We start from the raw sequence: 13,356 nt of genomic DNA, 5'->3' as shown, positions 1-13,356 counted from the left end.
TCAACGCTTGTAAATTACCACGTGAAGGAAATGGAAGGCAGGGAAGACAGTGGAGGTGGCAGAGTCACGCCTAAGGCAGAAGGCCCTGGTGGGGGTTTTGGCAACAGGAAGAGCGGGCTTGGGCTAATTTCCAAAGACCCAGATCAGCAAGGCCTGGGGCTAGGAGCGACACCAACTACTCCAAGAAGAGGTTCGAGCTGGTCTGGAAGAAGAGAGAGTGAGCAGGGCAGTGGGACTCCGGCAGCAGGGAGCGTGGACAAGGTGGGAGAGCACGTTGAAGTGCAAAGTCACCTGGTCGAACATCATGCAGGCAGACTTCCACCATGTCCGGTTCCTGGTGCAGGCAGTCTATGATGCCCTCCCAAGCCCAGCAAACCTCCACACCTGGGGGAAGAGTGAGACACCTTCTTGTCCCCTTTGCTCCAGAAGAGGCTCTCTAGAACATCTCCTTAGCTGCTGCCCAAGAGCCCTGGCTGATGGTCGCTATCGGTGGCGCCATGACCAGGTGCTCAAGGCAGGGGCTGAGAGTATAGCCTCAGCTATCAGCACCAGCAGACACCATCAAGCTCCCAAGACAGTCCCCTTCGTCAAGGCCGGAGAGAGACCACGCACCCGGCGTCAGGCAACAACAGGCCTCCTCCATACAGCCCCTGACTGGGTGCTGCAGGCTGACCTCGGAAAACACCTGAGGTTCCCAAAACACATTGCAGCAACATCCCTCCGACCAGACATGATTATAACATCTGAGGTCTCAAAACAACTGATCATGCTGGAGCTAACCGTGCCCTGGGAAGAACGGATTGAGGAAGCCAACGAAAGGTAGTGCGAGAAGTACCAGGAACTGGTGGAGGTGTGCAGAGGCAGGGGCTGGAGGACAGTCTATGAGCCGGTTGAAGTTGGCTGCAGAGGCTTTGCAGGACGCTCGCTCTGTAGAGTATTTGGTCAACTGGGCATTACAGGGCCGGCCAAAAAGAGGGCCATTCAATCTGCTAGTGAAGCCGCAGAGAAGGCCACTAGGTGGCTGTGGATTAAAAGGGCTGATCCGTGGGCTGCTACTGGGACGCAGGCCGGGACTTGATCACCCCCGGCAGGGTCGCCTGGGCGAGGGGGTCTGTTGCAAGACCCGAAACTCCTTACGACCCCAGGTAACAACACTGATGATGCGTCCCAGTGCATCAAGGTGATGTTTCTTAAAGAGCTATTGTAGGCACAGCTGTCCTTAAATTAATAAAGAAAGAAAGACAGCTTCCGTCGTTGTGCCAGAGAAAGCATGTCGCTACCTAATGTGCTACTCTACATGGTATTGTCAGGACAACTTTTATCCTGTTTTATCTGTCTTCTGTTGAGATTTTATTTCTGTATCCTGTCTTGTGCTGACTTTTGCTTGCCCCAACCTGATTGTGTTTACCCCTCTCTTGTTTTGTTGTTTTGTTTTCTTGTCATTGTAAGAGTCTTTGAGTATCTGAAAAGTGTTATATAAAATAAATGAATTATTATTATTATTATTATTATTATTATCTAGGTTTTAATTCTAACTTAACTATGTTACATTCATTTGATTTATATATTTGTATGTTGCATATTGCTTCTACTTGCTGTATATTTTATGTAAAGCACTTTGAATTGTCTTGTTGTGGAAATGTGCTATACAAAGAAACTTGCCTTGTGAGCTTTACCATCATTTATTTCAGTGAAATATTTTGTTCAAAAAATGGGCTAAGATTTGAGAAAATACAAATTTAGGCTTCAGACTTTTTGTTCTTCTTTAGCAGGTTGAGTTTAACAGTGCGATTCGATCTTGTAGTGTTTAGACTCTAAGCCTAGCACCTTAACCAGTGAGATATAACTCCACAGAAAATAAAACCATAGTGTAGTTTGTTAAATCATACATCATTCAGTGTAGGGATTTCAGAGGAGCAGAAGAATATGGATCAAAATTGATCCGCTATTCCACGTGCGTGTAATCGCCTAAAAGAATGCATCTGCGTGCGTGCGTGTGTGTGTGTTAAGTGAGACAGATCATGGCAAAATGTGCTCCTGCCCAGGTGAAAAATTTGTATGCTTTAGTGTATTATAAATGTATTTAAACATTTCAAGTATACTTTTTCCTATTGTGCTTAATTTAAAGTGTATTTAACTTTTAAAAGTGTACTTCAAAATACATGTCATTAATTTCAACTTCAGTGAACTAAAAAAAATAATTATTCTGCAATATGTGATAATACGCAAGTGGTAATTTAGTGTACTTTATTGTAATTATCTTGTTAATTGTATAAATGTACTTTTAACAAATATACTAAATTTTAATTACAAAGCTTATATTGGAAATGAATACACTGCTCAAAAAAACAAAGGGAAAACTCAAAAGGGCACACTTTAACATGAATGAATGAAATATTCCAGTTGAAAATCTTCATTCAGTACATCGCGGCATGCAAATTAACATAAGAATGATAATCAAAATTAAAGACAGATTGCTATTACTCCTTGCGGTCAAAAGACTTTACTATGCTGTCTGTCCCCAGGGTTCGTACAGAGAGTGGAACAGTGGGGTTCCAGTACTCTGCCTTCATGAACCAGTTTCCCTGAATAACTTTAAATCCATTTTAAAAGATCTGGAATCATTCTTTGTCACTGCTTCTGAGATATCTGATTTTATTCAGACGGCATCTTTTGTCTGTGTTTGTTGTGAGTGCTGTAATGTAATGTATTATGTTATTTCTGTTTGTTCGGAAGTTTTTACTGTTATTGCTGCATATCTTCGCCAAGTTTCCCTTGAAAAGAGATCATTAATCTCAATGGGACTTTTTATTAAATTAAAAAGATAATAATGATAATAATAATAAGATGGTCATTTTATTGTGAAAGTCGGATATCGTTGCACCCATAGCGTCATACTCAACACACAGATTGATATAAATCTTCTCATCTACTCTTGACAAGGAAGCCGATAAGATTTCCCAAAATATTGAACAACTATAATATCTGTGCTTTGCGTCATATCACTTGATCTTAACTTCAACTACTCTTCATGTGTAGTTTGTAAAAAAAAAAAAATTCAACAATGAATTACAGAGTCAATTGTGCACATGAAATAGGCATCATAAAGATTTTGTTAAATTTGTCAGTTGGACATAAAAATGTATTATTTTTATAATGAAAGTTGTGGTTTTGATCTGCTGTAGGGAAATGGACATGAGCGAGATTTCTTGGACGACAGGCGAGTGTTCATCATGGATGTGTATAATCGCTACATATATCCTGGGGACGGATATGCCAAAAGTGAGTGATAGCACCAAACATTTTCTTCTGAATCTGGCTTTTTAACCTTTGAATTCCAAAAAAAAATTGGCAAGCTTTACATCTGTATATATTCATCACATGTACTAAAATGGGATGTACTCTTGTGAGAAAATAAGCTCCACACTGTCCTGCTCACCACTGATGCCTGGTTGCAGGTTGATGTAGGATTGGATAAGGCTGCCTCTTCCACTTCCAGCCCCTAGATGTCACTCAGTGCTATTTTAATTATGCTGTGATTTCCCTCTGCACCCCAACTCATTCTATTAGCACCCAGCAGGAAATCTGTCACACAGTCCATACAACACTCTAATCAGGGCTTTTACGCTAACTTACCATCCAATATATTAAAGATGATCTGATAGCAACCACATGTTGCCATTTGTCCCCAATTCTCATTCTGGGGACAAAACCTCACAATTATGCCTCTACAATTCTCTACATCCCATGGCTATCTTCTTCTCTGTAACTTATTGAATTTATAATTGTCTTTTCCCCTCAAGAAAGTCAAATAATTTATTCTGTTTGAATTTGGAAACATAAAGGTCTCCTAATTAACCTTTTTCATCATTTGCATTATGTATTGAAAATCTGCATGCCAATTAATTAAAGCACAATTGCAGATTCACATATCTGAGTATTCCAAGTAGAGAAACACAATTACCTACCTGAACATTTCCTAAGAGCTCAATAGAAGCCATTAGTTTTGTAAGCCTTTACTCTTTCTGTGTTGCATGGAATACTGCATCAATTATTAGCCTACATAAATACAGTGAGAGGCCAGCTGCTATTATTTTATTACGGTTGGTTTACTGATGGTGCTATGTTCTGTGGTCAGTGTCCATAATGACTCCATCTATCTGTATCTCCAGGAGCCATAAAGAGGAAAGTGGAGCTGGATTGGGGCACTGAAGACTCAGAGTACCTTCAGAAAGTAGAGCTCCACTCTGAGGGAGCACTGAACGAGGTTCGACCTGACTTCCTTGTCTACAACGCAGGGACAGACATCTTGGATGGGGACCCCCTTGGAGGACTCTCTATATCACCACAGGTACTGTACCTGCTCTGTATGACAAATTAAAACAGGGCGGAAAGAAACCTCGGGGGGGCAGTACACAAAATGTGTCTGGGCATATTTATTGAATATTTACTGTTGTGCAGTGCCACAATTGATGCATTAGTTAAGCTGTCCCACCACAACCATGGCAACATAAATAATTAACATTTTGATTCATCATCTTTAATTGGCATGGGATGGTAACTTAAATGTATTTATTGTACATGCAACATAATTTTAATTTTATTTAAGAATAATAGGTTATTTCTCACCAAAATGCTCTTTGGGAGTTGTAGTTCTTCTCCCCATATGTCTTTATGTACGTAAGTTTGTACGTATTTCGATTCAATTTAATTAAATTTTATTCATAGTGCAAGATCATAGTCAAAGTTATTTTAAGATCACATTCTATGATTTATTCATGATTTACAGAGACCCAACAATTCCCCCATGAGCAGTTACAAATCATTAATGTCATTAATAATAATATTTATATCTATGTACAGTATTAATCTAGCAATCCAATGCAGAGAGAGAGAGAGAGGCAGGCAGGCAGGCAGAAATGTCAGGCAGGACCAGGCAACAGGCACTACCACTATCAGCAGAGACCTGCAACGACTTCAGGGAAGAAGTGAATTAGAAGTGCAATAATGGGAGATGAGTCAGAATCAGTAATACTTTAATATTCCCAGGGGGAAATTATTTTTGCTACGAAACTCCAGATATACAAACAACAAATATTATACAGACGAAAACATATATTAGAAAAAACTTTTAAGAAATATATACAAGATCAAAAATAACTGACTAATATGCAATAGAACAGATTGTCTATAGTTGAGTCTAAATTACAGAGAGGAGGTGACATACTCTCCAAGGGGGGAGATTGGATTTCATGTGGTGCGTCTGGGTGCAAGGAGTCTTCTGCTGAAGGTGCTCCTCTGCTGGGCCAGTGTGTCGTAGAGAGGGTGGGAGACATTGTCCAAGATAGACCGGAGCCTGGACAGCATTCTCCTCTCAGCCACGGTCGTCAAGGTGTCCAGCTTCTCCCCCATGACATCATCGGCCCTCCTGATCAGTGTGTTCAGTCTGTTGGCGTCTGCGACCTTCAGTCCACTGCCCCAGCATGTCACAGTGAAGAAGATCGCACTGGCCACAACAGACGCATAAAACATCCTCAGCATCGTCTGGCAGACGTTAAAGGACCTCAGCCTCCTCAGGAAGAAGAGTCGACTTTGGCCCTTTTTGTAGACAGCCTTGTCATTTCTAGTCCAGTTAAACTTATTGTTAAAGTACACCTCCATGTACTTATACTCCTCTACAGTGTCCACAGGGACCCACTGGGTGGAGACAGGGGTCACGTGTTTTCACCCTCCTCAGATCCACTACGAGCACATTTGTTTTGGTCACGTTGAGCTGCAAAGGATTCAGCTCACTCCAAGTGACAAAGTTGCCCACAACAGTCCTGTATTCACCCCCCTTTCCGATGCAGCCAACTATTGCTGAGTCATCTGAAAACTTCTGAAGGTGGCAGGACTCAATATTGCAATAAAGGGAGCGAGGACAGTCCCCTGTGGGGCCCCAGTGTTGCTGACCAGCCTGTCAGACATACAGTTCTGTAGGCGTACATACTGTGGTCTGCTCATCAGGTAATTCACAATCTAGGACACAATGGGGGCCTCCACCTGCATCGCAGCCATCTTCTCACCCAGTAGACGGACGGATAGTGTTAAATGCACTGGAGAAGTCAAAGAACATGACTCTCACAGTGCTCACAGGCTTGTCTGGATGACTGTAGACTCTGTTCAGCAGTTAAGTGATGCAGTCCTCAACTCCCAGGCGGGGCTGGTAGGTGAACTGTAGTGGATCAGTGAAGGGCATGACCATAGGCCTTAGCTGCTTCAGGACGAGTCTCTCCATGGTCTTCATGATGTGGGACATCAGAACCAGCGGTCTGTAGTCCTGAGGGCCACTGGGACGCAGCGTCTTTGGCACAGGCATGAGGCAGGATTATTTCCACAGCAGAGGAGGTGCAGGCTCAGGCCGAAGACTTGACTCAGTACTCCACACAGCTGGGGGGCACAGGCTTTAAGCACCCTGGGAAATATGCCATTGGGGCCTGCAGGTTTGCCAGAGTGGAGTCTTGTCAACTGTCTTCTCACCAGGTCAGGCGTGAAGGACACTGTAGAGGTGTCCGTTGGGGGAGGGCTGAGGTCGTCAGGTTGTGGAGGATATGATGTAGAGCTGGGGGGGTGGTGGTGGAATCGGTAGGTGTGAAGTTAGGTGGTGAGGGGCAGACAAGGGGTCTGTAAGGAGGAGGAGTAGGGGGAGGTAAAGTGGCATTGGTTGAGGGGCCGGCAGCAGCAGAGTCATGTGGGGGATGGGCCGCAGTATCAAACCTATTGAAAAATGGGTTCAGTTCATTGTTCTGTTCCACACGGTCCTCCAACCTCATGCTACCACTCTTCTGGAACCCGGTGATGGTTCTCATGCCACTGAACTCAGCCCTCATGTTGTTTTGCTGGAGATTGTTCTCCAACTTTCTCCTATAATTGTCTTCAGCCTCCCTGATTTTAAATTTCAGTACCCCCTGCACTCTCCTAACCTCATCACAGTTGCCATTTCTGTATGCACCAAACAGCAGTTCAGAGTATTCGGCCTTCTTGGAGACCCTGAATGGAGTCCTGCATGGGGCTCCAGTAGGGGACTCCATAGTTCTGCTGGGAGACATCAACGCCCACATGGGCAATGATGGAGACACCTGGAGAGGCGTGATTGGGAGTAACGGCCTCCCTGATCAAAATCCGAGCGGTCATTTCTTATTAGACTTCTATGCTAGTCACGGATTGTCTATAACTAAAACCATGTTCGAACATAAGGATGCTCATTAGTGTACGTGGTACCAGAGCACCCCAGGCCAAAGGTCGATTATCGATTTAGTGATCATATCATCTGATCTGAGGCCGTATGTTTTGGACACTCGAGTGAAGAGAGGGGCAGAGCTGTCAACTGATCGCCATCTGGTGATGAGTTGGGTCAGAGGACGGGGGAAGATTCTGGACAGACCAGGTAAGCCCAAACGAGTAGTGCGGGTGAACTGGGAACGTCTGTAGGAGGCCCCTGTCCGAGATATCTTCAACTCACACCTCCGGCGGAGCTTTTCTGGCATCCCTGTGGAGGTTGGGGGCATTGAACCGGAGTGGGCAATGTTCAAAGCTTCCATTGCTGAAGCTGCAGCGGTGAGCTGTGGCCTCAAGGTCTTAGGTGCCTCAAGGGGTGGTAACCCTCAAACACCGTGGTGGACACCGGTGGTCAGGGAAGCTGTCCGACTGAAGAAGGAGGCAGTTGCAAGGTACCGACAGGCCAGAAGGGCTGCAGCCTCTGCTGTCTCAGAGGCAAAGCAGCGGGTGTGGGAGGAGTTCGGAGAAGTCATGGAGAAGGACTTTCGGGCGGCACCAAGGTGCTTCTGGAAAACCATTCGACATCTCAGGAGGGGGAAACAGGGAACCGTTCGAGCTGTTTACAGTAAGGATGGGACGCTGGTGACCTCAGGCGATGAGTTAATCGGGCGGTGCAAGGAGCACTTTGAGGAACTCCTTAATCCGACTAATACGCCCTCTTTTGTAGAGGCAGAGCTGGAGGCTGATGATCATTGTCAATATCCCTGGCGGAAGTCACTGAGGTAGTCAAACAACTCCACAGTGGCAAGCCCCAGGGATTGATGAGATCCATCCAAAAATGCAGAAAGCTTTGGGTTTGAAGGGGCTATCTTGGTTGACACGTCTCTTCAACATTGTGTGGAAGTCTGGGACCATGCCAAGGGAATGGCAGACTGGGGTGGTGGTTCCCCTATTTAAAAAGGGGGACCAGAGGGTGTGTGCCAATTACAGGGGTATCACACTACTTAGCCTCCCTGGTAAAGTCTACTCCAAGGTGCTGGAAAGGAGGGTTCATCCTATAGTCGAACCTCAGATTGAAGAGGAACAATGTGGATTCCATCCTGGACGTGGTACAACGGACCAGCTCTTCACTCTCGCAAGGATCCTGAATTGACCTGGCAATATGCCCATCCAGTCTACATGTGGTTTGTGGATCTGGAGAAGGCATATGCCCTGGTCCCTCGGGAGATACTGTGGGAGGTGCTGCGGGAGTATGGGGTGAGGGGGTAACTTCTGTGGGCCATCCAATCTCTGTACACCCAAAGTGAGAGCTATGTCCGGATCCTCGGCGGTTAGTCGGATTCGTTCCCGGTGGGGGTTGCCCTCCGCCAGGGGTGCGCTTTGGCACCAATCCTGTTTGTAATTTTCATGGACAGGATATCAAGGCGTAGTCGTGATGGGGAGGGGTTGCAATTCGGTGGGCTGAGGATCTCGTCCATGCTTTTTGCAGATGATGTGGTCTTGATGGCATCGTCGGCCAGTGACCTTCAGCACTCACTGGATCGGTTCGCAGCTGAGTGTGAAATGGCTGGGATGAGGATCAGCACCTCTAAATCTGAGGCCATGGCTCTCAGCAGGAAACCGGTGGATTGCTTACTCCAGGTAGGGAATGAGTCCTTACCCCAAGTGAAGGAGTTCAAATACCTCTGAATCATATTCATGAGTGAGGGGACGATGGAGCGTGAGATTGGCCGGAGAATCGGAGCAGCGGCAGCAGTGTTGCAGTCGCTCTACCGCACCGTTGTGATGAAAAGATCTCGATCTACCGGTCAATCTTCGTTCCTACCCTCACCTATTGTCATGAAGGCTGGGTCATGACCGAAGACCGAGGTTGCGGGTAGAAGCGGCCGAAATGGGTTTTCTCAGGAGGGTGGCTGGAGCCTTCCTTAGAGATAGGGTGAGACGTTCAGCCATCCGTGAGGAACTCAGAGTTGAGCCGCTGCTTCTTTGCGTTTAAAGGAGTCAGTTGAGGTGGTTTGGGCATCTAGTAAGGATACCCCATGGGCGCCTCCCTAGGGAGGTGTTCCAGGCACGTCCAGCTGGGAGGAGGCTTCGGGGAAGACCCAGGACTAGGTGGAGAGATTATATCTATAATGCCTTGGGATCTCCCAGGTAGAGCTGGTTAATGTGGCCCGGGAAAAGGAAGTTTGCGGTCCCCTGCTAAAGCTGCTGCCCCCGCGACCCGACCACGGATAAGATCATTTTACAGGACAGCATCAGCATTGAGCTTCAGATCAATGGTTTTGATCATGGTAGCAAACAAACTATTTACAGAACAAGTTTTGCAACAATGAATACAACACTACACTACAATGCTGTCGCAATTATGAAGTAAGATGTAATGAACAAGAGTTTTCATACTTAACATAGCTTTCTTTTTTTAACTTCGATTTATTTTTATGATCAGTGAGATTTTTTTTTTTTCTTAATATCTTTATTTCCATGGCGTGTGTGTGTGTGTGTGTGCGTGTGTGCGTGTAGCTTAATTTGTAATATTATTTATACTACTACTACCTTTATTTTTTTAATGAAATTGCCTACAGCAAGAAAGTTTCAGACACTCAGTGCGTGAAGTTATTCTGTGTCAACCTTTCTTTTTTTCAGAGTAGAAAGAGACAGTGTTGTGGCGATTTAGAACAACAACAGAGTGTAGCTTGGCGAGCGGGCTGGGGGAGGGCTGAGGTCGTCAGGTTGTGGAGGACATGATGTAGAGCTGGGGGGGTGGAATAGGTAGGTAGACAAGGGGTCTGTAAGGAGGAGCAGTAGGGGGAGGTAAAGTGGCATTGGTTGAGGGGCAGGCAGCAGCAGAGTCATGTGGGGGGTGGTCCGCAGTATCAAACAGGTTCAGTTCGTTGGCATGTTCCACACGGTCCTCCAAGCTCATGCTACCACTCTTCTGGAACCCGGTTCTCATTCCACTCAACTCATACATAACCTGCTGATAAAGACATATTAATCATATCTAATACAGGAGTGCTAACTAAAGGTAACACTTCTTTAAGTAACCTAGTTGGAGTGTAGGAGACAAGTAGAAGGCTATGATGCTGAAATAGTAGATGTTAATTTGTGAATTGGAGAAAATATAAGTCCAAGTACAGATCCTATAGAAAGTCATGTTATCCTTTTGAAATCACTTTTTTGTTTTATAACCTGAAATGATAATACAAAAAAAGATATTTTTCCAGCGAGATTTACACATTTTGCCTTACAACATTCAAGTGAATATTTTTTTTTTCATTTCTGAAACTTATTAAAAAAAAATAAAAACAAGAATAGCAGTGTTAGAAAGTGATGAGTCCCTCTAGAATAACCATTATAAACATTCTCAGGCATAACCAATCACCTTCCAAATTACACACCAAGTTAATTGGCCTCCACCTGACATCAACTGTGGTGTTTTTGATTTCACTTCAGAAAAAAATCAGCTGTTCCATGAGGATTACACTCCTAGTAGTGCATGGTAACACAAATAATTCACCATGGTTGGAAAGATGCGATCCATGGTGACCCTCAAGGAGTTACAAGTCTTAATGGCAGAGGTCTGTCGATCTGTGCATGTGACAACAATTTCACAAGTTCTACATGCAGAGTGGAGCCTCTTCTGTAAAAATGTCACATAGAGTATCCCAAAAAAATATATTGACAGATGAGACCAAAATTGAACTTTTTGGGCTGAGGTCCAAATGCTTTGATTGAAACCAAACACAGCACACCACCCAAAACACCCCATCCCTACAGTGAAGCATGGTGGTGGCAGCATTATGTTGTGGGCTTGTTTCTCTTCAGCAGGGACTGGGCAGTTGGTCTGGACTGAAGGGAAAATGGATGCTGCCAAGCCACCCAAATTCTTGAGGAAAACCTGCAGCCCTTTGTTAGACACTTGAAAATGGGCAGGTAGTTCACCTTCCAGCATGACAACGACCCAAAACACACCGCCATAAGAACAACACAGTGGCTAAAGGACAGGAAGGTGAATGTCCTAGAGTGGCCTAGTCAGAGCCCTGACCTCAATCATTCAGAACATCTGTGGATGGACTCAAAGAGTGAAGTCCATCAGCACTCACCACAGAATATGACTGAACTCAAACCGTTCTGCAGGAAGAATTGGGAAATATTTTCCAATCTAGGTGCACAAAGTTGGTAGATACATATCCAAACAGACTGATAGCTGTAATTAATGCAAAAGGCTCCTCCACAAAGTATTACAGCTGGGAACTCATCACTTTTCCAACTCTGCTATTCTAGTTTTTCATTTTTATTTATTTATTTTCCAAATTTTTGAACAAAACAAATTCACTGGAATGTTGTAAGACAAAATGTGTAAATCACACTGGAAAATTTTATTTTATCATTTCAGGCTGTAAAACAAAAAAATGACTATTTCAAAGGTGTATCATGACTTTCTGTAGGCACAGTGTACATAAAGGTCGAACAGCTGTTTCTAACTTCCTGAGTTTGAAGAAAAATTTGTTCCAGTCAAGTTGATTTTGTCTATTGGCTATTCTCCATAGAGCTGGGTCTGTCCGACGTTCCTGCCTGTTATAGGGAAGGTTTTCGTTGCCACTGTACTCTATGGAGGAATTGTTGGGTCTATGTAAATCATAAATAAGTCATAGAATGTGGTCTATACCTACTCTATAATGTGTCCTGAGATAACTTTTGTTATGATTTGGCACTAAAAATAAAATTGAATTGAATTAAATTAAATTGAAAATGTACAATTAAAGGACATGAATCCTTAAATATAATAAATGTAAAAGTCACTGATGAATTTAAAAAGTGTCCCTAAGGGAGAGAGGGAAGGGTGTTGAGCTTCCTGACAGCCTGGTGGATGAAGCTGTTTGCCATTCTGGTGGGACAGGCTTGGAGGCTCCAGTAGAGACATCAACAGAAGTCTTGGATAGACTGACAGACTCACTTTTCTGTCGTCTTTCTCTGCCAGGGCATTGTAAAGAGAGATGAGATTGTGTTCAGGGCTGCGAGGCGACAGAGCATCCCCATACTCATGTTGACATCAGGGGGATACCAGAAGAAAACAGCCCGCATTATCGCTGACTCCATTCTGAACTTACATCGGCAGGGCCTGATTGGAGCAGAGGCTCTGGAGGGAGAGGGGTCATCATCATTGGTCACCAGCATGATGTGCAGCTCTGGATCTGTTGGATCAACATTCACTGCTGTCTGAGATGGATTAATCCTAGCATTCACATCTACAGCTGTGGCATTTAAAAGCACAGAAATAACTTTAGATTGTGTGACGGCGGTGGTGATATTTTAAGGCTACTGCTGTCACACAGAGAAATGTGTTTTTTTTTTTTTAATGTATGACACAGGGATAACCCAGTGCTTGTTTGCACATTAAAAACAAAAAAAATAGCTTTGGTATTTTCAATTTTTTTTTTCATTTTAAATGTACAAGGTGGCCCTTACTAAAAGGGAATAATCCTACAACAATAGCACCTTACTGATGACAATTTATTTTGTTATCATATGCCATGAAAAGAGTTATTTAAATTTTCATCAGTTGCAGTGTTTCCCCTAGGTTGCCTGCATGCTTTGACCTGGCGAATGGTCCAGTAGGAAAGGGAGGGGTGTACCACTATGAAGCCACACAAAGCCTCGACAGATGCATTGGTGAATTTACTGTTCAAAATCTATACTAAACCTCTGGAGTATGGTCTGGCAGTGCAAAACTGCTGTTTTTCAGACCACAGCTAATGAGCAGACTCTGCACCTGGCAGGCTATTGGCTAGGAGGAGAGGTGGCTGCCACTTGCCACGAACCTGCTGTTCAACTCATTTTCTGTAACAGGTATAGCTTTAAAGCATGGTCAAATTAGTAAGCTAACTAACTAAATAGCAGATGGCTAGCTTGCAAATTTTCACCATGCTTTGAATCTAACAAACTGAATAGCAGATAAGCCTGTGAATGTTCTCATTTGTCCAGGTCATCGTTATCCCCAAAGCAGTGGCGGGCCGTGCATTTCAGACCTGCGCCTGCAGCGATGCCCTACCAGACTTAATCCACCTCTTAAAACCATAATTATGATGCCATGGCTCT

General features: G+C 44.2%; 1 protein-coding gene across 1 annotated transcript in view; it reads left to right on the top strand.

Annotated features, from left to right (window-relative positions):
* hdac11 (histone deacetylase 11) overlaps positions 1 to 12,481 on the top strand; it is a gene marked incomplete at its 3' end in the record, with an annotated part of 32,726 nt that extends 20,245 nt beyond the window's left edge. Inside the window, exons 7-9 of the mRNA XM_083939674.1 lie at positions 3,186 to 3,282; positions 4,173 to 4,351; positions 12,239 to 12,481. Of these exons, the coding sequence (XP_083795800.1) occupies positions 3,186 to 3,282; positions 4,173 to 4,351; positions 12,239 to 12,481 (519 nt within the window). The remainder of the gene's footprint in view (positions 1 to 3,185; positions 3,283 to 4,172; positions 4,352 to 12,238) is intronic.
* Positions 12,482 to 13,356: the final 875 nt, after the last annotated feature.

Source organism: Echiichthys vipera (assembly GCF_963691815.1).
Source record: "Echiichthys vipera genome assembly, chromosome: X".
Taxonomy (NCBI): domain Eukaryota; kingdom Metazoa; phylum Chordata; class Actinopteri; order Perciformes; family Trachinidae; genus Echiichthys; species Echiichthys vipera.
Note: the sequence above shows the minus strand (reverse complement) of the source record. Positions and strands in the feature narration are given on the sequence as shown.